This window comes from Salmo salar, chromosome ssa12 (genome assembly GCF_905237065.1).
Source record: "Salmo salar chromosome ssa12, Ssal_v3.1, whole genome shotgun sequence".
Taxonomy (NCBI): Eukaryota; Metazoa; Chordata; class Actinopteri; order Salmoniformes; family Salmonidae; genus Salmo; species Salmo salar.
The window spans coordinates 41,698,489-41,724,391 of record NC_059453.1 but is presented as its reverse complement, the minus strand read 5'-3'; the positions used below and the strand labels follow the sequence as shown (position 1 = coordinate 41,724,391).

At 40.3% G+C, this 25,903-nt stretch overlaps 1 protein-coding gene across 11 annotated transcripts in view; it reads left to right on the top strand.

Moving 5' to 3' along the window:
• Window positions 1-951: 951 nt before the first annotated feature.
• ptprt (protein tyrosine phosphatase receptor type T) overlaps window positions 952-25,903 on the top strand; it is a 501,813-nt gene continuing 476,861 nt past the window's right edge. For all 11 annotated transcript variants that reach the window (XM_014131664.2, XM_045691383.1, XM_014131665.2 and 8 more), the window contains exon 1: window positions 952-1,286. In XM_014131664.2, the coding sequence (XP_013987139.1) occupies window positions 1,211-1,286 (76 nt within the window). In that variant the 5' untranslated portion in view covers window positions 952-1,210. The remainder of the gene's footprint in view (window positions 1,287-25,903) is intronic.

The following is a 25,903-nucleotide window of genomic DNA, read 5'->3' as shown; positions in this document are numbered from 1 at the left end:
AGTCTGGACACTGACTATAGGCTTCACATGTACTCTATTATAATACAATATTAACTCCTGCAGAATTAAACTTTTTTTTTGCAGTAAATTATACACCAAATGTTAATTTTGTTGCGGGAACAGGAGCGGAGAAATATGATTTCTCTTTTTCATCTTGAGAAAATGAGAATGCGCGCTTGTTGTCTAGCCTAAACATGTAAATGTTTTCAGCGACATAAAAGCTGACAGTCTTTTACTTTCATCCACAAAAAAAGATGGATCCAAGACGAACTGAAATACTATCAGAAACATGTGATGCCGCGTTCAGTTCGGAAACTAGTAAGCGAGTCAGATTTTTTTTGCGTTTCCAACATGATGTGAACAGTGGCGGTTCTAAACCATTTCAACTGGGGGGGCCAAGCTGGGGCCAGTTGTACTTTTAGAGGGGCCAGTTACATTAGACATTATTGTTGCCATATCGTTTTCTTCACTGCATTGCAGGCATTAGCAGGCAAAAGACCATGTTCATAATCATTAGTGTTCCACGTTGCCACTGTCTAATAACGGATGTAAAAAAAGAACAATAGCAAAAAGTAGTTATGTAAAAAATATTTCATACTCCACATTTAGGGGGGGCCACAAGGGGGTCCAAAATTGTTGTCACAGGGGCACTGCCCCCCACCCCCACCCCAGAACCGCCCCTGGATGTGAATGCGGCATGACTGTCAGCAGTGCCATAGGAATAACTCACACGGCCCCAGCCCAGCAGAATATAACATTCACGTCATGTCGGAAAATCTGAAATGTCTAACTTGCTTAGGCTACTCCTTGTAGAAAGCTGATACCCCAGTTTCCCATTTGTGAAGTATCAGAATCAACCAATAGGAAGCAATACGCAAATAATGCGTTCATTTTAACTCGGAGGTCCGAGTTCCCGACATGACATTAACACGGCATGCCTCCAACGCATAGATAGATAGAGGTTCAAACGTTGTGGTGGAACGACAGGTGTAGGGACCCTGGGGACTCAGAATCGAGTGCCACTCTCCTCTAGATTATCTCAACTCCGTTTGCCAGCAATTACTGATTGAAGCCAAACAATCAAACCGGGATTGCTGTCTACTGCCTTTCAGTACTCCCTCACTGCATTATCAATGCGAGGATACTGTCTGTGTATACAGTCAGCGAGTAAACGGACAGGAGGCGAGCATGTAAAATAGTCACTGCCAAAATGGACAAAGGGAACTACATCATTGCTTCGCTTCTTTTTCAACTGATGGATTTACTATGCGGACAATTATTTCCAGGTAAATTTATTCTTGTTTCTAGGAATTGCTCAGAAGACTCGAGGCTACTTTCATCTCAGTAGAATGTGCTTTGGAGATGTCAATACACGGTGACGAAGGGACCGTGGGCAGGTGCATGCCATAGGAGTTCATGCTGAGTCTCCAACTTTTATTTTCGAATAGGGTACTGTACATAATTGAATACGCATGCATACATGCACGCAAACTCGAAACACACATACACGGACACACTGTCAAGATGCAAGCCATTCGAGCACTTGTTACTCAACGCGCAATTTGGGGTGCTTTTGGGAAAGATTATTTTGTCAATTATAAAACGTGATATTGACCATATCGACTAAAATGATCTGTATCGCTAATACAGAGTCGGTATGATACAAATAAGTATCTACCATTACGCAAAGCAGCGGTCAATTCAATTCGAAGTAGTTTATTGGATATCGTGATAACAAATAAATTAGGCCTACCTTAATCTTGCGTTAAATTGATCATAGCCTAATTGGACCAACTCGAATAAACTCTACTCTAAGAAAAATTATAACATTTTACCATACAGTAATTAATATTGCCTACTTACTACGCGCATGTAGCCATATACTGTACCTCCCATATTGATAGCGTACTCGCGATTCGAAATTCTTTTGATTGTAATAAGTGAGACAGATGCATTGCTTCATTGTGTCAAAGGTTTTTGTGGAAAATGTGCTGTAGGTTGTATTTAAACAATTTAACATTGGGCTACGGTAGTAGGACGAAATGTTAAAATAACTTGATACTACAGAACAGACTGCTGTCACAGTGCACCGTTTGGTTCTTTTTGCTCTCAAAATGGAAAATATGCAAAAGTAGGCTTGTTGAATATCCGATAGGCATTTAAACCAAAACCACGAAAAACACTGTTGAAAAAACAAAGCTAAATAAAATGAATGATCACGCAATCGGGGACAGTGGTTGAAATCCCAATGCCCGAAAGGCCTATTCATGAAATTTGCATTTTTAAAATTTGTGGCACAATTATTATCACACTTTTTCAGTGTGATTGATTTTCTTATTCCGTGCATGAGCAACGCTGCAAAAGTGTTCATGAGCTCAAGACGCTCTGTCTGCTGGGTTCTGCACCCGTAAGGTGGCGCTCTGGGCACATCAAATTATATTCCACTCACCCGCAAAGGATCATAAATGCGCGCAAGTGAACTGTCCAAACCAAAGATGGTTTTAAGTCCGTCCGAGACCCTGGGCCAATGAACCATTTTCTTAAAAAAAACGTCAATTTTATCTCTTATAGTTTATTTATCATGGAAATAGATGATCACACTTAATGTATTGGGGTCCATATTATTTATTTCTGATTCATGATTCATGGCTTTGGTGTTTTCAAATCAGACTATTAATTATTGGACCAACTCATGGAAATATCTCCTTTGTTGTTAGAAATGACTTATCATTGTAGTAATGTGCATTAGTTACAAAATGTTCATATATAATTTACAGTGGGCTCTAGTGTAAATCAGGATATTCTGCATAGATTGTATTACATTAAATAATACTTTTATGAATCGATAAATGTCATGTATGTCAGTCATGTGCATTTCAGCAACACACCCAAATAATCAGAAAGACAGAACCAACACTATTTCAGTCCCCCGCACTTGTTGAACTTTATTCAAATTACTTCGACTAACCTGTACTCCCTCACATTGACTCAGTACCAGTACCCCCTGTATATAGCCTCGTTATTATGTAAATGTGTGGTTTTTGATATTTTTTACTTTAGTTTATTTTCTAAATATTTAATTAACTCTTTCTTGAACTGCATTGTTGGTTTAAGGGCTTGTAAGTAAGCATTTCACGGTAAGGTCTACACCTGTTGTATTTGGCGCATGTGAATAAAAATCTAATTTGATTAGATTTTTTATTTGACATATTAATGGGTAACGTCCATAAACTTAATTTTGACCATGCACATGTATCTCTCTCACAAAAGATTAACATTGGAATTTTCACATTACATTTCCTTGGAAGTCATCATCCATGCAAGTGTTTTCTGTTTGATTTGCATTGTGCTTCCTTGTTCCAGTCTGTCACTCTGGCAGGGAAACAAGCCCCCCCTCAGTCTAAATGAACACCTTGAAAAGTATCTTTATTCTCTAACTAATGGGGGTTGGCCTTTGCAAAACACAGTGTGTAAGTAAAATGTGAACATTTTCATGGCTGCATAGGCCATTCAGTGCCAGAGCTGCCGAGAGAAAAGCTGAACTTGGGGAGGGACTTTACATTTGAGATAGAATATTACGTTTCATTTAAAAAAAATCAATGTGAAATGTGTGTTAAGTGGATTGTCCCCGTTTCTCCATCCTACCTCAGTAGTTATTTGCAGCTTGGCATAGCGGCTAGCCTCATGCCCCTACTGAGTGCTATGCTTTACTGGCCATTAATTGTTTATTGTCCAGCGGACACTGGAGGTGGCAGCTACTGGCCAGAGCTGCTGTGTGTGTGTGTGTGTGCTCAAAAGGACCAAGTTACCATTTGTATTCATTTATTAATTACATTTATTTGGCAAGAAGGCAAAATATGGAACAGTCATGTGTCCTTTTCTTCTCCTCTCTGTTCTCTCTCTCCTTGAAATGACGACTGCCCTGAGATGTCAAGCAGACATTTTCGAAAGGCAGGCTTTTATCAAATCCATGGTTTTGCATTTCCCCATTTGAGTGCTGTTTGTAAATGGGAGTGTGGACTGGGAGGTCATCTTTATTGGATGAATGGGCTGTGTATGGAGTGGATAGTACCAATTGGAGGTACACTGAGACTAGATGGATTTAAAGTGAGTGTAATTTCAAACACCGACCAACTGACTTTCCAGCGTCAGTGTTGAAATGACCCTTCTCTTGTTCATACATGCACTGTAAAACAAAATATATTTTATATATATATTTTATAATGTATTTTCTACATTGTATAATAATAGTGAAGACATCAAAACTATGAAATAATACATGTAGTAACCAAAAAAGTGTTAAACAAATCAAAATATATTTGAGACTCTTCAAAGTAGCCATCCTTTGCCTTGACAGCTTTGCACACTCTTGGCATTGTCTCAACCAGCTTCACCTGGAATGCTTTTTCAAAAGTCTTGAATGAGTTCCCACATTTGCTGAGCACTTGTTGGCTGCTTTTTTTAACCTTTATTTAACTAGGCAAGTCATTTAAGAACAAATTCTTATTTACAATGACTGCCTACACTAGCCAAACCCGGACAACGCTGGGCCAATTGTGCGCCGCCCTATGGGACTCCAATCACGGTCGGTTGTGATACAGCCTGGATTCAAACCAGGGTGTCTGTAGTGATGCCTCAAGCGCTGAGATGCAGTGCCTTAGACCACTGCGCCACTCGGGAGCCCCTTTTCCTTCACTCTGCGGTCTAACTCATCCCAAACCATCTCAATTGGGTTGAGGTTGGGTGATTGTGGAGGCCAGGTCATCTGATGCAGCACTCCATCACGCTCCTTCTTAATCAAATAGCCCTTACACAGCCTGGCAGTGCGTTGAGTCATTGTCCTGTTGAAAAACAAATGATAGTCCCACTAAGTGCAAACCAGATGCCTTGGTAGTGTGCTTTGAATTGTACATGAATCACTGACAGTGTCACCAGCGAAGCACCACCTCCATGCTTCACGGTGGGAACCCCACATGCAGAGATCATCCGTTCACCTACTCTGCGTCTCACAAAGACACGGCGGTTGGAACCAAAAATCTCAAATTTGGACTCATCAGACCAAAGGACAGAATTCCACCGGTCTAATGTCCATTGCTTGTTTTTCTTGGCCCAAGCAAGTCTCTTTTTCTTATTGGTGTTCTTTAGTAGTGGTTTATTTGCAGTAATTCGACCATGAAGGCCTGATTCACGGTCTCCTCTGAACAGTTGATGTTGAGATGTCTGTTACTTGAACTCTGAAGCCTTTTGAGTGAATTGCAGTTACCGCCCATGACTGCATTTGTTAGCGAGAGACATGGTTGTTGTATTCAATGGTTTTTAGTAGTGTAGCCTTCACCAAGTGAGTGTTTATCTTTAAAATTAAACTCTTTATGACGATACATTACAAACTGTATATTATAAGGCTGTTCATTGAGGGCCTTGTTATACCCTAACAGTGGTCTGAAACTCCTGGTTTACAGGCCACATCAAGCCTGCTGGCTTGCAAAGTGATGTGTAATTCCTATTAGAATCCCGCAAGAAGTGAGGATATCCAACAATTGTAACTTTTTATCACCCACAACCTGCATTCAGAATGACTGCCGGGATAGGGACGATGAATTATTGAAACTACCTAAATCAAATAAACTGGAACAGCATCTCATTAATGGGTGCAATAAGTCCAACTACTAACAGATTGGAATTGTTTAGAAAAATTCTGAAAAGTTATTTGTCTGTGTAGCATAAGATCAATCAACCAATAAAAGTACATGCACAAACACAGGTGTTGAAACAAACAACCTGAAAATCATGATAATGATGGCTGTAGTTTAGTTTTTTGCACAAACATGAATTTGTAATCCACAGCTCACTTCGAGAATAATTTGTTGCGTAAACTATAGCTCAAAGTATTGTCCTTTTGAAGTCCACTCAACCAATTGCTTAAATCAGCATTATTTCTTAAGTTAGATTCTACATTTTTTTTGAGCCAGCTTGATGGTGGACATGGATAAAGAAAACACACATGATGATTTGACTTTTTTAATTTTTTAATTAAGAACAAATTCTTAATTACAATGACGGCCTACCCCGGCCAAACCCTAACGACGCTGGGCCAATTGTGCGCCGCCCTATGGGACTCCCAACCACGGCCGGTTCTGATACAGCCTGGAACTGAACCAAGGTCTGTAGTGACACCTCTGGCACTGAGATGCAGTGCCTTAGGACGCTGCACCACTCAGGAGCCCTGATGATGATAAGACATGGGCGTAAGTTTAGGCAAATCACATAAAGGCACTTGCCCTGGCTGATCTGTCTTTATTTTTTTTTAATCTTCTACGAAGTTAACTTCTAGTCATTTAAATGGGAAATGGTTGTTGTATGCAGCCCACAGTGTTTCTTTCAGTGGAATTTGCTCCTTTGCCAAGGAAAGGGATCCAGTGGAAAAACCAGGTTTCTTTGCATACATTACACAGGTCTCTCTCCTCCTTTCCATACATCATCCAGCAGCAGCATACAGTGCCTTCGGAAAGTATTCAACCCCCTTGACTTTTTCCATATTTTGTTGCGATACAAGGTGGGATTAAAATTGATTTAATTGTCAATTTTTGTCTGATGTACACAAAATACTGTGGAAGAAACATTTGTGTTAATGTCTCTGTGTAGATTGTCACTAATCTCAATTTCATCTATTTTAAATTCAGGCTATAGCACAACAAAATGTGGAAAAAGTCAAGGAGGTTGAGTACTTTCTGAAGGCACTGCACTGTAACACCTGCACTGTCACGTGAGACAGCAGTCACTCTGTATGCTGGAGAGGGCACTCGTTAGCCAAGTGCTGCCAGACTAATGGTTAATCCCAGGCTGATGCAGTGTCAGTCTTCAAGGTTCCTCTCACCAGCCCCTCCATTTTAGGGAAGGAGGACACACGCTGGCACGTGAAGTTTTTTTTTTCTCCCAGATAGTATTTGTTTTGGTTTGGTTGATATTTCATTGTGGCTGAAGTCAAAGAGTAGGTGTTATTTAGGATTAGTGTGAGATTTGATTGTTTTTAATTGAGTACCACTCTTTCCCTATACTTCCATCTTTGTGTTTTAGCTGACAGGTAGGCAAAACATAATTTATTTTACTTTCAATTAAGTATTGTGATTGAGGTAATATTTAAGAGGATTAAATATTGTAATATGTGGTTAAAAAAAAGAAAATAATTAATGTTCTCCAAACAAGAGATTGTGGCCAGCAATTCAACTGTATATGCCCCAGCAATTCTAACTGGGGGTCAGTCAAGCACTGATGAGGGGAAACAACTACACCTCCAAAACTTCAGAGACGGGGGGAAAAATGCACTTCAAGTGGTGGAGAAATGAAACACCTGAGAGCACAAATGGGGTTGGGAGGCTGTCGGAGATTTTAATGGATTTCACACTCCGCATGCCTGCCATTTTGGGCCTCGGGGAATAAGGGAGAAAAAAAGGGTAAAAGGACAAAAACAGGAGCCTAATTATTCCCAATCAATCCATTAGAACCTGTCGGAAGCCTAATTGTTTCCTCCAACTCCCGTTATCATCTGGCCCCATGTGTTGCCGTGGCTGCAGCAGAACGGCGGGAGCACTTTTTGACAAGCTGTCTGTCACTCACCGGTTCTGTCTGTTTAGTATGCTCACCCATCTGGTCACGCTCTCTATTTTTTTTCAGGAGAGGAGAGCTGCATTTACCGTGTCAGTGGACAGAGCTGTATTTTCCAGCGGTCTGCTTATCTGCATGACTGTGTCACCCTAATCCGTTGCACTTATTCTATTTGCCTGACTAAATGACAGCTTAATACAGGGGCAGGCCTGCGCCTCTGAGGATGTTAAAGTACAAAACGCTGGAAGAATGTCTCTTTTCTCTTTTTCAATGACATACTTAAAAGTGAGTTCCTGCCTGAAAAACCTTGCTATGAAGCAGAGGGATGCCTGGTTTTATTGCTGACTGAGGTAAAAACCATTGCCTGTATTCACAAAGCATCTCGGAGTAGGAGTGCTGAATGATCGAATATCAGTTTTGCCTTTTAAATCCTAATGAAATAAGAGGGGGGACCTGATCCTTGATCAGTACTCCTACTCTGGAACACATTGTGATACGGGCCCTGACATTTTATAGTCACTTGAAGTTCAACCTGGAATTTCAAGGCACAAAGCATATTAACTCAGAAGAAATCATACCAATCGATTTAAATAATTCTCAACCATTTTTTTTTTTTTTTTTGTGGATGAATTTCATCACCGAAAACATGTATGAAGGACACTGTGTTCTTGTACAATTCATTTATGCAGCTGATTCATGAAGTTCAGTAATGTTGTATGCTTAACAGAATTAAGACTAATTAATCCATATAAAGATGACAAACTCCTATTTACAGGAAGTGCCCCATTCTTGAGAGATTCACGAATGCACAGGGAGGAAATTGCTTCGTTGCAATCTCACCTGGGAATTAGCAGAGCAGGTTGAGAGAGAGAGAAACAGTAATTTGCACAAACAAATCTCTTGCTTTTGTTTTAAGGCACAACCAATGAACATCGATTGTCTGACTGGCGAGGAAGTGACACACAATAGACTATAATCTAGGAGAAAAACCTGAACGCTGTTTTCCTCTTTTCTTATGTTCTATGCTTTCGCCCAACAGTAGGTGGACATGTTCTTATCAATGGATGGGAATTGGTATATTTCTCATGTTAAAGAAGCGTAACGTTATGACTGAGATAGCGGCCATGTATTATATGCATACAGCCCTTTCCTGGAGGGCGCCCTTGCGGACTGAATGGTAGCAATAACATTTGGAGATAAACCTCTAGGCATCAGATTGGCCCTCTCGGGCCAGGCCCATAGGAACCAAATCTCCAGCCTCGCATTCCAAACCTGTCTGTGTGTCTGGGACAACAGGTCCCTGCGTAACAGGAGTTGCCACGGGTCCCCACCTAAAAGGTGAATGATCTCCGCGAACCAAGGCTGAATGGGACAACGGGGAGCCACAAGAATCAATGATGAGCCCTCCTGGCGCACCCTCTCCAACGTGGGCTGAATCAGAACCACTGGCGGAAACACTGAAAGAAAGGTCCGAAGCCACTGGTGCACCAGAGCGTCCGTTCTCACCTGTGGATGGCGGGGCTTCCAGCGAGGAGTGGATTTCATTTGCCTTTTCAGGCGTAGATCCTTCAACCGAAGTCACGAGAGTGCAACTCCGTCACAAAGTATGTTGTCTTATCAAGGCTACATAGAAATACCAAATCATCCCTAAAAAAACAAACTCCAGAGTGCTGTAACTAGCAATATATCAGTGACATCCATCTCATGCTATCATGCCACACTACATTGTTTTTCTGGAATTCTAATCGTAGAGGGAAACTAAGGTTGATGATTTGAAGACAATCTTCTTACAGCTTGGCTATGTCCCAAATTGACATTTTAGGCATTTAGCAGACACTCTTATCCAGAGCGACATACAGGAGCAATGGCGGTTAAGTGCCTTGCTCAAGGGCTTATTGACAGATTTTTCACATAGTCGTCTCTGGGATTGAACCAGTGACTTTTCGGTTAATGTCCCAACGCTCCTAACTGCTAGGCTACCTGTCACCCAAATGGCACCCTACTCCCTACATAGACGCTCTGGTCAAAAACAGTGCACGATGAGCCCTGGACAAAAGTATTGCAACTATATAGGGAATAGTGTGGCATTTAGGAAGCAGCCTTGAGTATGCAGTAGCAGAAACTCTTCTACTGTGTGAAATCAGAGGGGAGAGCGTAAAGGAGATAGAGGTGAGGTTAGGTAGAAGGAAGAGTGTGTGAGGAAAAAGAGGGAATGGCAAAGAATGATGGAGAGACTGAAAGAGAGCGCTCCTTGGTGTAAACTCAAGAGGCCAGTATAAGGAAAGTCCCCTCGAGGCCATTGAGGAGAGGCGGGAACAAACATAATATTGTCTGGCACTGTGGAAGCTTCACTCACTGTTCGCTCTCAAACAGGCGTCTTTCTTCGTGATGTTTGCAAAGTGAGCCTTTTACTGCCAGGACCCACAGTACAGTAATCCAGCATCTGCCTCCTTTATCCACACCTCTTCTTTGACAATTATCTTTATTTCTCTGTCCCACCCTTACTTCAACTAGCCCAACAATTTATCTTCAGCGATAATGGCATGAACCATAATTTCTCTCTCTCTCCACATCATAGCATTAAATGGATGGAGACAGAGGGAGAGAGCTTACTGTTAATTGGACAGAGGGAGGGAGAGTTAATGCAAATTCAGACTTGATTAATAGATAATTACTTCTGTCATCAACTGAAATGATTACCGGCAAATTGCACCGACGCCGCTCAGATTGGAAGTCTCGAATGAAAAGCTGCTGCATTGCCAGCCTTGTCTCTGTCACAGTTACCTCAGATTTAGATCTGTGGAGGGTAGCCATGGAAAAGTGCTCCTTATATAAGATTTGACAGGCATATTCGAATGAAACAAGCCTCTCCAGAAGTCGGTAAAGTGATAATAACAATCCAGCTCGGAGGAGGGAATTGGCCATTACGTTGGTGAAATGGGTGTCACAGCGCTCGTTGCTGTTTGATCCCAGATGGTCAGAGGTGATCAATTCAAAGCGAGAGGTTCGGTCCAACTCATGGCCTCATCCATCGCCATGAGATGACATTGTGTCATCGTGGGGCGCCCATTAAGAGATGCCCCTTTTCAAACCGTTTCTGTTACCTCTTGTCAGTCCTAGAGAAACTTTCTCTTCACTTATTGGCTTCTGAAGAGTTGACAGGGCTGTGGCAGAAGTAAATGGTCTGTGCTGGGAGCTTGTCTCGTGCAGTTGCTCTCCTTTTGCGTAGTCAGGTGTATCTTTTTAACCATCAGCGATTTACTCTTCGTGAAGGAGAGCGGTGCCATCCATGCTTTGGCTTAGGTATGGTTCAGTGGTGTATGACGTTGAAGGTGCACACTGTAGTTCACACTGATCAGGGTGGGTTTTTTACTAATGGACTTTCTGGACCATGTCAATCTCCCTTGAATGTGGTATTAGTTAGAGATGGCTGTTAGAGATGGCTGTTATAGGACCTAAGGCATTTTAATAAGACAGCCAGTCAACATTGTGCTGGCACTTTGGCTAACAAAAGGGGATATGAGAAGAACAGTCTTCTCCCTTTTTTTAGGATTAAAAAACCCCTAGAGTCGATTGACTCACCTGTATGTCACACGGTGATGTCATTTTTAACATTGAGTAGCTCCCTGTGTGTTTATGATACTCAGTGTCTTGTAGTGGCTGCAGGTCAATCCCCTCTTAACGCCGTTGTAACGTTTGTGCCTATTCCATAACATGGGGCTCGTTTAAGCAACCCTTTTCTACACGAGAGGATCCAGACAAGAAAATGGCCACAAAATTGTCTGTAAAACCCGAACTGTGTGAGTTAAACTAATATGTCACCAATATTGAAAGGGGAGACTCTCACAAACACGACAGTGCTCTACGACACACACTACGTCTGAAGGTAACCCAGTACTAGGCTGTAAAAAGTGCATATGGCGGCAAATGTGCCAAAAATAACATGACTTAACATGGGTCTAAACTTTTTTTCTCATACATATTCTTATCTCTGATATAGGACAGACACTTAACCTTGTTCCTTATGTTTTGGGGGACTTTCTGTTTTGCCATTTATGTACGTGTTATTCAATGCGTTTCTTTGGGCTATAGCAGTAAAGGCCAAATTCAATGTTTCATCATACTTTTTATTTTTAAATACCTACAAGGGTCCTAAAATTCCAAATCAAATGGCTAAATCATACCTTTTTATGACAATCTTAAATCAATTCCATATGTTAGCTTAGTAGATATTGTGATCTAAGGGCTTAATCTGTAGGTCTTTCTTTATAAGACGGCAGCGAACAAATAGGAGGGGAATGTGAAAGTATTATATTGCATTAAAGTCAATGTTAGCCTGGTGGAATGAAAGCCGGCGATAATGAACTGGCTGGGCTCCTTCAAGACCTGGGGCTTGAGGAGTCTGGGATGGTAACAAGACCCCTCATGCATTTTCTCCCTCCAGAGAGACCATTAACCTTTCCCTCTCATTCTCACACACACATCTCTCAGACACTTCCTCTACCGCCGATAGCCTCGCTTTGTTCCTTCATGGGGAGATTAAAAGCCCCTTAATTGGTTAGGCTAATGGCAATTTGCCGGAGTGTACTAATGCCTGACACGTTATTTAGTCCCTCGTGAAAAGGTCAGGCTTGGGCGCTCGTGTGCCCTGAGATATACTTCTACGCTAAAGTAAGACCCGGCCTGCCCTGTTGCTGAGTGAAAAAACAACAGTTGAAGTGAGTGTCTGAGGTTCTGCAGGACTGGGATAAAGGGGACCAAAGTGTTGTTGTTGACACTGAAGCAGGTGCAGGCTTTGGCTGGAGTTTTTTTTTTTCTCACTTGCTTCGTTTCATAAAGCCGTGAACACAAACGGGTGATAAGAGGCATAACTAATCATTGCCCTGCTCCAGTTTGGCGAGGCGTGATTTGATTAGGAGAGCCTGTGATCGTCCTCTTGGAAAGGTCAAATGACGCCCCAATGTGTTGTACAGTCCTTGTGACACTCAGGCTGGGAAATGACTATCAACAATGGCAACTACTATCATGGTCAGATCATATTACATAATATCTTCCACCAAATTCTTAAACTTTTAGAACACTGATTTAATTAAGTATTTAAGAAAATGACATCTCATGCTATTCTATATATTCTCAGCATTTTATTGAAAGTATATGAATAATGGTTTGCATATGAAACTTGTGTACAAACAAGTTCAATTGAACCTGCAAGTAAGCATTTACATGGGTATACCATGCATATCCTGTACATACGACTAATAAAACGTGTCATTTTATGTTAATGTTTCCGGTTATTTCAAACCTTTTTCTTTCATTCTTATGCAGACAGGCCTTGCCATGGTTGATATCCTACTTTAAATTGTACATTTATGTTGAGAAAAGTCTACCTCTGCCACTCAGAGTTTTTGATCCTACTGTGATAAGTGACAATTGGACTATTTCACCTCCTTTTCATTGTCAGTGAAAGGGGCAGCAGCCGAGGCAGCAGCTACTCTTCCTGGGGTCCAGCAACAATTTAAAAATATTATATTACATTTCATAACACTTTTCACAACAGATTGTGTTCCCACAGGCCACTACTCTACTACCACATATCTACAATACAAAATCCGTGTGTGTGTATGTAGAGTGCGTGTCTTATCGTGTATCTCTTCACAGTCCCTGCTATTCCATAAGGTGTATTTTATTTATATATATTTTTAAATCTGATTCTACTGCTTTCATCAGTTACCTGATATGGAATAGAGTTCCATGTAGCCATGGCTCTATGTAGTACTGTGCGTCTCCCATAGTCTGTTCTGGACATGGGGATTGTGAAGAGACCATTGGTGGCATGTCTGTGGGGTATGCATGGGTGACTGAGCTGTGTGCTAGTAGTTTAAACAGACACCTCGGTGCATTCAGCATGTCAACACTACTTACAAAAACAAGTAGTGATGAAGTTAATCTCTCCTCCACTTTGAGCCATGAGAGATTTACATGCATATTATTGTTAGCTCTGTGTACATTTTAAGGGCCAGCCGTGCTGCCCTGTTCTGAGCCAATTGTCCCTCTTTGTGGCACCTGACCACACGAATTAACAGTAGTCCAGGTGAGACAAAACTAGAGCCTGTAGGACCTGCCTTGTTGATAGTGTTAAGACTGAGCAGCGCTTTCTTATAGACTGACTTCTCCCCCCTTTTTAGCTACTGTTATATCAACATGTTTTGACCATAACAGTTTACAATCCAGGGTTACTCCAAGCAGACTGATCGATAATGTCAAAAGCCGCACTGAAGTCACACAAAACAGCCCCCACAATCTTTTTACCGTCAATCATCAGTCATTTGTTTAAATGCCGTGCTAGTTAAATAGCGTGCTGAAAGTATAAGCGTTCTGAAAGTCTTACAATGCTATTTTACTGTAAACAAATTGAATCTGGTCAAACACATTTTTTTTTCCTGAAAGTTTACCAAGGGTTGGTAACAGACTGACTGACTGGTTGGCTATTTGAGCCGGTAAAGGGGGCTTTATGATTATTGGGTAGAGGAATTACTTTTGCTTCCCTCCAGGCCTGAGGGCACACACTTTCTAGTAGGCTTAGATTGAAGATATGGCAAATAGGAGTGGCAATATTGCTTACTATTATCCTCAGTAATTTTCCGTCCAAGTTGTCAGACCCCGGTGGCTTCTCATTGTTGTTAGACAACAATAATTTGTTCATCTCTTCCACTCTCACTTTACGGAATTCAAAATTACAATGCTTGTCTTTATTCATTTGATCAGTTATATTTGGAGGTGTAGTGTCAGTGTTTGTTGCTGGCATGTCATGCCTGAGTTTGCTAATCTTGCCAATGAGAACATGATTAAAGTAATTGGCAATGTCAGTGGGTTTTGTGATGAATGAGCCATCTGATTCAATGAATGATGGTGCTGAGTTTGCCTTTTAGACCAACATTTCATTTTAAGGTGCTCCAAAGCTTTTTACTGTCATTCTTCATATAATTTATCTTTGTTTCATAGTGTAGTTTCTTCTTTTTATTCAGTTTAGTCACATGACTTTCTCAATTTGCAGTACGTTTGCCAATCAGTTGTGCAGACGGAATTAATTGCCATTCGTTTTGCCTCATCCCTCTCAACCGTAAAATGTTTCAATTCCTCATCAAACCACAGGGATTTACCGGTTTTTAGTCGTTTTCTTAATGGGTGCATGCTTATTACTAACTGGAATAAGACATTTCATAAATGTGTCAAGTGCAGCGTCTGGTTGCTCCTCATTCCACACCACAGACCAACAAATATTCTTTACATCAACAACATAGGAATCACTACAAAACTTATTGTATGACCTCTTATACACTATATTAGACCCAGCCTTTAGAACTTTTGGCTTTCCTAGATATGGCTACTACATTGTGATCACTACAGCCAATGGATCTGGATACTGCTTTAAAGCAAATTTCTGAAGCATTAGTAAAGATGTGATCAATACATGTTGACGATTTCGTTCGTGTGCGGTTTGTAACTACCCTGGTAGGTTGACTGATAACCAGGTTGAAGGCACTGGTTACAGTTTGAAACTTTTTCTTGAATGGGCAGCTTGATGAAAGCCAGTCAATATTTAAATCACACAGAAAATATACCTCTGTTTGATATCACATGCATTTCACAGGTTATCCAGATACTGACTGTTAGCATTTGGTGGCCAATAGCAGCTTCCCACAAGAATTGGCTTTGGGTGAGGCAGATAAACCTGTAGCCATATTACTTCAACAGTATTTATCATGAGATCCTCTCTAAGCTTTACAGGAATGTGGTTCTGAATATAAACAGCAACACCTCTACCATTGGCATTTTGTCTTTTCTGTAAATGTTATTACCATGTATTGCTACCACTATCGTCAAATGTATTATCCAAGTGAGTTTCAAAGATTGTCAGAACATGAATTTCATCTGTTACTAGCAAAGTATTGATTTCATGAACCTTGTTTCTTAAGCTACATACAGTTGAAGTTGGAAGTTTACATGCACCTTAGCCAAATACATTTAAATTCAATTTTTCACAATTCCTGACATTTAATCCTAGTAAAAATTCACTGTCTTAGGTCAGTTAGGATCATCACTTTATTTTAAGAATGTGAAATGTCAGAATAATAGTATAGAATTATTTATTTCAGCTTTTATTTCTTTCATCACATTACCAGTGGGTCAGAAGTTTACATGCTCAATTAGTATTTGGTAGCATTGCCTTTAAATTGTTTAACTTGGGTCAAACGTTTTGGGTAGCCTTCCACAAGCTTCCCACAATAAGTTGGGTGAATTTTGGCACATTCCTCCCGACAGAGCTGGTGTAACTGAGTCAGGTTTGTAGGCTTCCTTGCTAGCACATGCTTTTTCAGTTCTGCCCACAAATTTTCTATAGGATTGAGGTCAGGGCGTTGTGATGGCCACTCCAATACTTTGTTGTCCTTAAGCCATTTTGCCACAACTTTGGAAGTATGCTTGGGGTCATTGTCCATTTGGAAGACCCATTTGCAACCAAGCTTTAACTTCCTGACTGATGTCTTGAGATGTTGCTTCAATATATCCACATAATCCACACATTTCCTCCCTCATGTTGCCATCTATTTTGTGAAGTGCACCAGTCCCTCCTGCAGCAAAGCACCTCCACAACCTGACGCTGCCACCCCCATGCTTTACGGTTGAGATGGTGTTCTTCAGCTTGCAAGCCTCCCCCTTTTTCATCCAAACATAACGATGGTCATTATGGCCAAACCATTATTTTTTTGTTTCATCAGACCAAAGGACATTTCTCCAAAAAGTACAATCTTTGTCCCCATGTGCAGTTGCAAACCGTAGTCTGGCTTTTTTATGGCGGTTTTGGAGTGGTTGGGTTCTTCCTTGCTGAGCGGCCTTTCAGGTTATGTCGATATAGGACTCGTGTTACTGTGGATATAGATACTTTTGTACCTGTTTCCTCCAGCATCTTCACAAGGTCCTTTGCTGTTCTGGGAACTGATTTGCACTTTTCACATCAAAGTATGTTCATCTCTAGGAGACGGAATGCGTCTCCTTCCTGAGCGGTATGACAGCTGCGTGGTCCCATGGTGTTTATACTTGCGTACTATTGTTTGTACAGATGAACGTGGTCCCTTCAGGCGTTTGGAAATTGCTCCCAAGGATAAACCTGACTTGTGGAGGTCAACAATTTATTTTCTGAGGTCTTGGCTGGTTTCTTTTGATTTTTCCCATGATGTCAAGCAATGAGGAACTGAGTAGGCCTTGAAATACATCCACAGGTACACTTCCAATTGACTCAAATGATGTCAATTAGCCTATCAGAAGCTTCTAAAGCCACGACATAATTTTCCAAGCTGTTTAAAGGCACAGTCAACTTAGTGCATGTACACTCCTGACCCACTGGAACTGTGATCCAGTGAAATAATCTGTCTGGAAACAATTGTTGGAAAAATGACTTGTGTTAAGCACAAAGTAGATGTACTAACCGACTTGTCAAAATTATAGTTCGCTAACAAGAAATCTGTGTAGTGGTTGAAAAGAGTTTTAATTACTCCAACCTAAGTGTATGTGAACTTCCGACTTCAAATGTATGTTAATGTGGTATTTTGAGCCAAAGGGTTAGTTGAGCCACCCCTTGTTTCTAAGAAACTATACATAAAAGTAATCATATGACCAAATATTTAGGAAGAAGAAACCCCATGGAAAAATAATTAAAGATTTTTACAAAGTCTAATGTTTTGTTTTTATATGATTTTATAAAGTTAGTATCTAAGTAGATATTTTTAAAACCTAGCATGAAAGTGCATCCTTGTTGCTGTGTGGGCTAATATAGTAATGTAGAAAACACTTAAATTTGCTCAACTTACCATTGGCAAGTTGAGCCAATGGTAAGTTGAGCAAATTGAAGTGTTTTCTTCCCAGGCATTATTGCTGGCATATGAGGTAGGCCAGGCCCTGGTGTTATGTTAAAAATGTTTAAAAAAAGAACAGTGTTTGTTAGGTGTAAAGCATATGTTAAGAGTTAAACCTGCGTTATAAGACAAAGGTGCTTGTTTTTGGTGAATGAAGATGGATGTGTTTTAAAAAAGTAGTGATAATATTTAATTCAGTACAGACTTGTTTAAGCATCTTGTCCCTACACTCAACTTACCACATTCCCAGGGTAAGTTGTGCCAAGAAACCACTTTTTTGCCACAAGCTATGTTTTCAAAACTGTTATGTTTACATTAATTCTGATTTTTATTTCTAGCGATGCACAACATCCTGAAATATACAGTACTAGTCAAAAGTTTGGACACACCTACTCATTCAAGGGTTTTCCTTTATTTTTACTATTTTCTACATTGTAGAATAATAGTGAAGACATCAAAACTATGAAATGACACATGGAATCGTGTTAAACAAATCAAAATGTAATCGAGATTCTAAAAAGTGGCCACCCTTTGCCTTGATGACAGCTTTGCACACTCTGGGCAGTAGGTGTGTTCAAACGTTTGACTGGTACTGTATGTAAATATATTTGTTAGAAAGAATACCATATTTAGCTTAATTTGTACATTCAGCATCATCTCAACATACCCCACTCTCCCCTACCCATGCCTAATTTATTGCATAAAGGAGCAGCATCTGTCAACGTAACTGCTAGAGTCAAATTAAGGTCATTGTCACAATAGCTGTGAAGTGGTTTCTGACTAGAGGTTGACGGATTATGATTTTTCAACGCCGATACCGATTTAATTTATTTATAATTCATTTAAAAAATATATATATATTTCTTTATTTATTTGTAATAATGACAATTACAACAATACTGAATGAACACTTATTGGAACTTAATATAATACATCAATAAAATCAATTTAGTCTCAAATAAATAATGAAACATTCAATTTGGCTTAAATAATGCAAAAACAAAGTGTTGGAGAAGAAAGTAAAAGTGCAATATGTGCCATGTAAAAAAAGCTATCGTCTAAGTTCCTTGCTCAGAACATGAGAACATATGAAAGCTGGTGGTTACTTTTAACATGAGTCTTCAATATTCCCAGGTAAGAAGATTTAGGTTGTAGTTATTATAGGACTATTTCTCTCTACCATTTGTATTTCATATACCTTTGACTATTGGATGTTCTTATAGGCACTATAGTATTGTCAGCCTAATCTCAGGAGTTGATAGGCTTGAAGTCATTAACAGCGCAATATTTGAAGCACAGCGAAGAGCTGCTGGCAAACGCAGGAAAGTGCTGTTTGAATGAATGCTTACAAGCCTGCTGCTGCCTACCACCGCTCAGTCAGACTGCTCTATCAAATCATAGACTTAATTATAATATAATAACACACAAATTCAAGCCTTAGGCCATTAATATGGTCAAATCCGGGAACTATCATTTTGAAAACAAAACATTTATTCTTTCAGTGAAATACGGAACAGTTCCGTATTTTATCTAACGGGTGGCATACATAAGTCTAAATATTGCTGTTACATTGCACAACTTTCAATGTTATGTCATAATTAAGTAAAATTCTGGCAAATTTGTAAGCAACGAGCCAGGCGGCCCAAACTGCTGCATATACCCTGACTCTGTTGCACAGAACACAAGAGAAGTGACACAATTTCCCTAGTTAAAAGAAATTAATGTTAGCAGGCAATATTAACTAAATATGCAGGTTTAAAAAGATATACTTATGTATTGATTTTAAGAAGGGCATTGATGTTTATGGTTAGGTTCACATTGGTGCAACGACAGTGCTTTTTTCGCGATTGAGCTTGTTAAATCACCCGTTTGGCGAAGTAGGCTGTGATTCGATGATAAATTAACAGGCACCGCATCGATTATATGCAACGCAGGACAAGCTAGATAACTACACATGGTTGATGATATTACTAGTTTAACTAGTGATTATGTTTTTTTTTTTTTATAAGATAAGTTTAATGCTAGCTAGCACCTTACCTTGGCTCCTTGCTGCACTCGCATAACAGGTAGTCAGCCTGCCACGCAGTCTCCTCGTGGAGTGCAATGTAATTGGTGTCCAAAAATGCCGATTACCGATTGTTATGAAAACTTGAAATCGGCCATTCCCATTAATCGGTCGACCTCTATTTCTGACATGAGCAAATGTGCCCGTGTCCTGTTATGTATTGCTATCAGTTTTATTTTCATTACTTCGAATGTCAAGTAAGTGATAGCCATGTCAAGTGCACTTCATGCCATGCCTGTGATATGGACAATGGGGCTTATAGTTAGAGAGAGCTCACTCCAAAATCGAAGGTTGCCAGTTTTTAGGATGATGCACTTGTTTTCCATTCATTTGGGCTGGAGTTATTTATTTAAAGTGGGAGATCAAGCTGATCCTAATTGTTATAGGAACATTTCTATTTTGCCCTGTTTATCAAGTGTGTCAATCAACTGACTGGCTTTCTTGACGTCTATAGTATTCTCTCTGGTATGCAATCTGGTTTCCGCTCAGGTTATCGAGGTGTCACTGCAACCTTAAGTCCTAAATGAGGTCACCATTGCCCTTGATTCTAATTAATGTTGTGCTGCTATTTGTATTGACTTGGCCAAAGCTTTTGATACGGTAGACAATTATATTTTTGTGGGCCGGCTAAGGAGTATTGGTGTCTCGGGTCTTTGGCCTGGTTTGCTAACTACCCCTCTCAAAGAGTGCAGTGTATAAAGTCAGGCAGTGGCTGAGACAGCAGATTTTCTATCACCAAGGGAGTACCCTAAGGCTTGATCCTAGGCCCCATGATCTTCTCCATTTACATTAACCATATAGCTCAGGCAGTAGGAAGCTCTCTCATCCATTTATATGCAGATGATAGTCTTATACTCAGCTGGCCCCTCCCCGGATTTTGTGTCAAATGCTCTACAACAAAGCTTTCTTGGTGTCCAAAAAGCTTTCTCTGCCCTTAACCTTGTTCTGAACACCTCCAAAACAAAGGTCATGTGGTTAGGTAAGAAGAATGCCCCTCTCCCCACCGGTGTGATTACCTCAAGCTCTAAACCCTCAGAGTTAGTAGTCACCTCATACAAGTACTTGGGAGTACAGTGGATCTTCCTTTAAAAGTTGCAGCAACCACTGGTACCATTTAATGCTAGTTTGACAACCAGAGAGGGCACTTTTGAGAAGCATTTGATAGCCTTCAATAGTAGCTGTACTAGAAAATGTAAAACCTTTTTTGTAAGAACATAGTATATGGGACTGATTTGTAAGAAATGTTGCTTAATTAATTTGATTAATATTATGGTGTTTCTGTTACAAGAAAAATGGAAAAACCCTCGGTTTCCGTTAGGATGCAACAGAAAATATGGCACTGTACAACGTGACGGTTGGGAGTAGGCTACAGGGCTGGGCTATTTAGCTAAAGAATCCCTGAGTCGTGTGGGCACGCGGGAGACTGGGGTTCAATTCCCCGATGGGGAGGAAGGAGTAGGCTGTCCTTGTAAATAATAATTTGTTCTTAACCGACTTGCCTAGTTAAATAAAGGTTACACTAAGAGCATAACGTTCCTACACCATCATTTTACTCTAACCAATACCCAAACAGAGATTCAGACAAAATAAAAAATCTCATTGATTTATCAAGGTGCTAAAATAGTTGTTGGCTAATGCTTCAAATCCTATTGCTTCTAACTTCAGTATGCTTTTTAAATAAATAAGACCTACGCCACTTTTAACAGCACATTACTCAACACTAGTGAGACTCATGTCGCCGACAGTAGGCCTACAGTATATCGAAAAATATGACTCTCCGCCAATCATTTATATTTGGAGAATTCTAAATTAAAACCAAAAGCCGCCTCATGGGTCTCCGATTGCGGCCGGCACGGGTGTCTGTAGCAATGCATTTTGCATTGCGGTGACTTATACAGCTGCGCCACTGTGGAGGCCCCATCCATAAAGTATCAAAATACAGAGAGGTGTTGGTAAAGGTATATTGTCCTGCTAATAGCCCATAATGGGCTATTATAATACTGTATATGGTGTCCAGGTCAGGATAACCAAACATTTTATTTATTAAAGCCCAAAGAATGTTGGTACATTATTTATTTTGATCCAATGCCATGAATGAGTGAGTCACTCAGCTTTATGTAGGTGCCGCTATATGATTGTGCCATCAACTTGATAATATTTGAGGTTATTTCTTTATTTTTTAAATTGGGTGAGCGATTTCAATCTGAATGAAGGCCAAAATTATATTTGTAAAGGCCAAAAATGGATTTCTGTTTTTAAAGGGAGAGAAACGCTGGGCCAATTGTGCGCCGCCCTATGGGATTCCCAATCATGGTCGGATGTGTTTTAATAATAATACTTGGGGGAGAGTGAGGCCTAAGAGGGTTTCTATCTGAGACATCTACTACAGCCCTCATCCTCCACATACAACACCAATTCTGCAAGTCACATTCTGTTAAAGGTCCCCAAAGCGCACACATCCCTGGGTCACTCCTCTTTTCAGTTCGCTGCAGCTAGTGTCTGGAACCAGCTGCAACAAACACTCAAACGAGACAGTTATCTCAATCTCTTCATTCAAAGACTCAATCATGGACCCTCTTACTGACAGTTGTGGCTGCTTCGCGTGCTCTATTGTTGTCTCTACCTTTCGCTTGTGCTGTTTGTGCCCAATAATGTTTGTACCATGTTTTGTGCTTCTACCATGTTGTCATCTTGTGTTGCTGTCATGCTATCTTAGGTCTCTCCTTATGTAGTGCTGTGATGTCTCTTGTCGTGATGTGTTTTGTCATTTTTTTTATTTTTTATCCCAGACCCCATTCCCGCTGGAGGCTTTTTTTTGTATTTTGGTAGTCCGTCCATCGTAAATAAGAATTTGTTAACTGACTTGCCTAGTTAAATAAAGGTTCAATAATTAAAAATACAAAAATTTACATTTTAAAGTAGTAAGCTAAAAACAAAGTCCAAAGGGTTATTTTCATTGTGGTCCTCTTAGACAGTGAGATGGCAGGTGGGCAAGACTGACACATCATACTTTAGGCCTAGAGAAGATTCAGATCCACACAACAGATGCAATATAATTAACTTTTTAGACACCTTTTTTGAGGTCTAGAAAATGACTTTGTTGACTCCAAGGCAAAGTTCCTATCTCTTTTTAAGGCCCTCACCCTGGCTTAAAGTTATGTTCCTATATTTCTCTAATCTCTACATAAGAGCATTGTGTTTTCACTGAGCTTAATGATGGTTTGGAGGTGGTCCTGCAGACAGGAAAGCGGATGGAGATGACGGGCTTATTATCTCCCCATCAGTACAAGGATCCTCTTTGATTAATGATGTTAGAGACAATTCCCCCAATCTCCCCTCTCTTTTTCATGGCAAATAAGTATGATGTTGGCCGCTGGTGCGTCTCTGGGCTGCATGTGTTTCTGACTGGCAAGGGCTGCCATCGTAAATCTAGGGAAGAGAATGGAGCATCTTGTTGCCCTTAGTCTGACACTGATTCAACAGAGCACATGGCTAAATTAAACTAGTTTGAGGATGTGAAGGTCTGATAGGATAAGTACAACAATATGTGTGGGAACAAACATGTGAGAAGGACCCCCTGAATGTCATTATGGGTTTAGTGTCATTTTCTTTCTTCTCCTATAAATATTTATGTTCGGCTGGGGTTGATCTCCCTAGACCCAGTTCAATACAGCTGCTATTATGTGATTTATAACCATTATTGCCTTTCCCAACAAGCAAATGATTTGATGGAACTCGCTGTGTTATATAGCCCTGATGGTCCCTCTCATAATGAGCATCCTAACTTTACCTGCCATAAACATAGCTTTATCTGGGCGACGAGCGTACAATGGGGGTTGTCTGGATGTGAGGTGAGTTCTAATGGTACAATACCATTACCTCATCCAATAATTCAGCACCTCTTATGGTAAAGTAGCATTTCTAGCATGAACTGTAGGCTTCGTGCCTTCTGCCAATCATCTCAATCCTCAAATGGCTCTGTAATGCTGTTGAAGTGCCTCATCTGTCAAGGGGAGTAATTCTGAAGACAATTTTTTTTTTCTTGTTTTGCATGAAGGAAACTGACACTTGTGATTTTGTTGGATATGGGCATTGTTTGAGTGTTAGGCGTGGGGTACAGAGTACCTTTGATGGTGTGCAATAAAGCTATGACCCATTAACTTCCATATTCATCCCCCTGTTTTATTCACTGATGGCTGGAAATAAAACTGAATAATAAAGGGGAGCTTTGGAGTGCTTCTGACAGGCTTCACTCCATCCTCTGTATCTGTGTTGGTAGAGTCGAACCATTTGCAGCTCCACTCTGTATTTTAGAGAATTAGCCAGCACAGACAGACTCCGGCAGGCACGTCCACATAAAAAATTACCATAGTGTACTATAGTACTTACTATAGTGTTTTGCAGACTACTGTAATATTCACTAAAGTCCGCAAAAACACTAGTGACTACTGTAATATTTACTGTTGGATATGGTAGTGTTTACTATAGTATCAATACTGTAAAGAAAAACTGCACTATATACTGTAGTGTTTTTGCAGACTACTGTATTGTGGTATTTAATGTAGGGTTTTTGTGGACTGTATTTACTGTAGATTTTTTGCCGGCCATTACTCTAGTATTTACTATAGTAGTTTTGTTATCTTTGACATAGCAGTGGAGGCTTTGTTCTTGAGGAAACCTACTGGACAAAATACTCAAACAGCAAATTTTCCATAACCTGTAGATGGGTGGGACTGAGGTCTGAACGGACAGTTCAGAGTTTCTTAAAAAAAAAAAAAAAAAAGAAGTTTAATAACCTTTATGGAAAACAACATATGGTTTATACTTGGCTTGTAGGTTATGGGGGAGGGGAAAGGGTATATGCAAATTAAATACTGTAGTGTTTTTTTTTTTGTTGTGAACATTACTTTTAGTATTTACTGTAGTGTTTTTGTAGTCTGTAGTATTTACTACAGTATATTGTAAGCACTACACATGATCAAGGAATACTACAGTTTACTACAGAGTTATATTCTATATTAAACAGTAACATAGTTTCCTGTGGGTACATATACACGCATGCAGGCAAACACTCACAGCCCACCCAGTCAGTCTCCACACGCTCTCTCTCGCTCTCTCGCTCTGATAATCTCAGCCTTCAAAGTGGCTGTTGCCTCTCCTCGGCTGAGCCTAATAGGGTATGAATGAGCTGCAACCCAGTGCAGAATGAGGCACGTACCGCATGGCACTGACACATATCACCATCATCATCGCCATGATCATCAGCATAAAGCCACTGCCAATCAGTCATCAGCATCCCACCCATTGAAAGAGAGCGAGCAGCCCAGCCCTCCACTGCCACCTCACCTACTCTAAACCCTACTCGCCTGCCTCAAGGCATTGATTTTTAATCCCTCAAGCCTGTCAGTTTAAAATGGGATGCGTTTACATGGTGGATAAGTAACAGCTGTGTATGGTCAGCTGACAATCGGTCTGCCAGCGCATCACCGGGGGCACTCTGCCTGCCCTCCAGGACACCTACAGCACCTGATGTCACAGGAAGGCCAAGGACGTCCACCTCCCGAGCCATGGCCTGTTCACCCTGCTACCATCCAGAAGCCGAGGTCAGTACAGGTGCAGCAAAGCTGGGACAGAGACCGAACCTGTTTTTCAATCTCAATGCCATCCGACTGTTAAATAGACATCACTAGCCAGCTATCACCCGGTTACTCAACCTGCACCTTAGAGAATTCTGCCCTATAGACTTGGAATCACTGGTCACTTTAATAATGTTTACATACTGCTTTACTCATTTCATATGTATATACTGTATTCTATTCTACTGCATTTTAGTCAATGCCACTCCGACATTGCTTGTCCTAATATTTTTGTATATATTTCTTAATTCCATGTATTTTTAGATGTGTGAATTGTTAGATATTACTGCACTGTTGGAGCTAGGAACACAAGCATTTCGCTACACCCACAATAACATCTGCTAAATGTGACCAATAACATTTGATTTGAATTATATTGTGTTCCCTACAGGTTATAGAAAAGAACAGAAGCACTGAGATATCTGCTCTAATGGATCTTAGTATTTCTTCAGTAAGTTTCCTCAAAGAGAAAGCTCCCACTTCTATGTAGAAAATGTATAAATCAAAAACACCATGGTAAGCACTACAGTAATTACTATAGTGTATATACACTATAGTAAACCGTAAATACTACAGTAATCACTGTAGTTTTTTGTTGTTGCAGACTTTAGTCCACAAAAACACTACAGTAAAGTGCAAAACACTACATGCCAAACTATTGTATACTATAGTATTTTTCATGTTGGAGG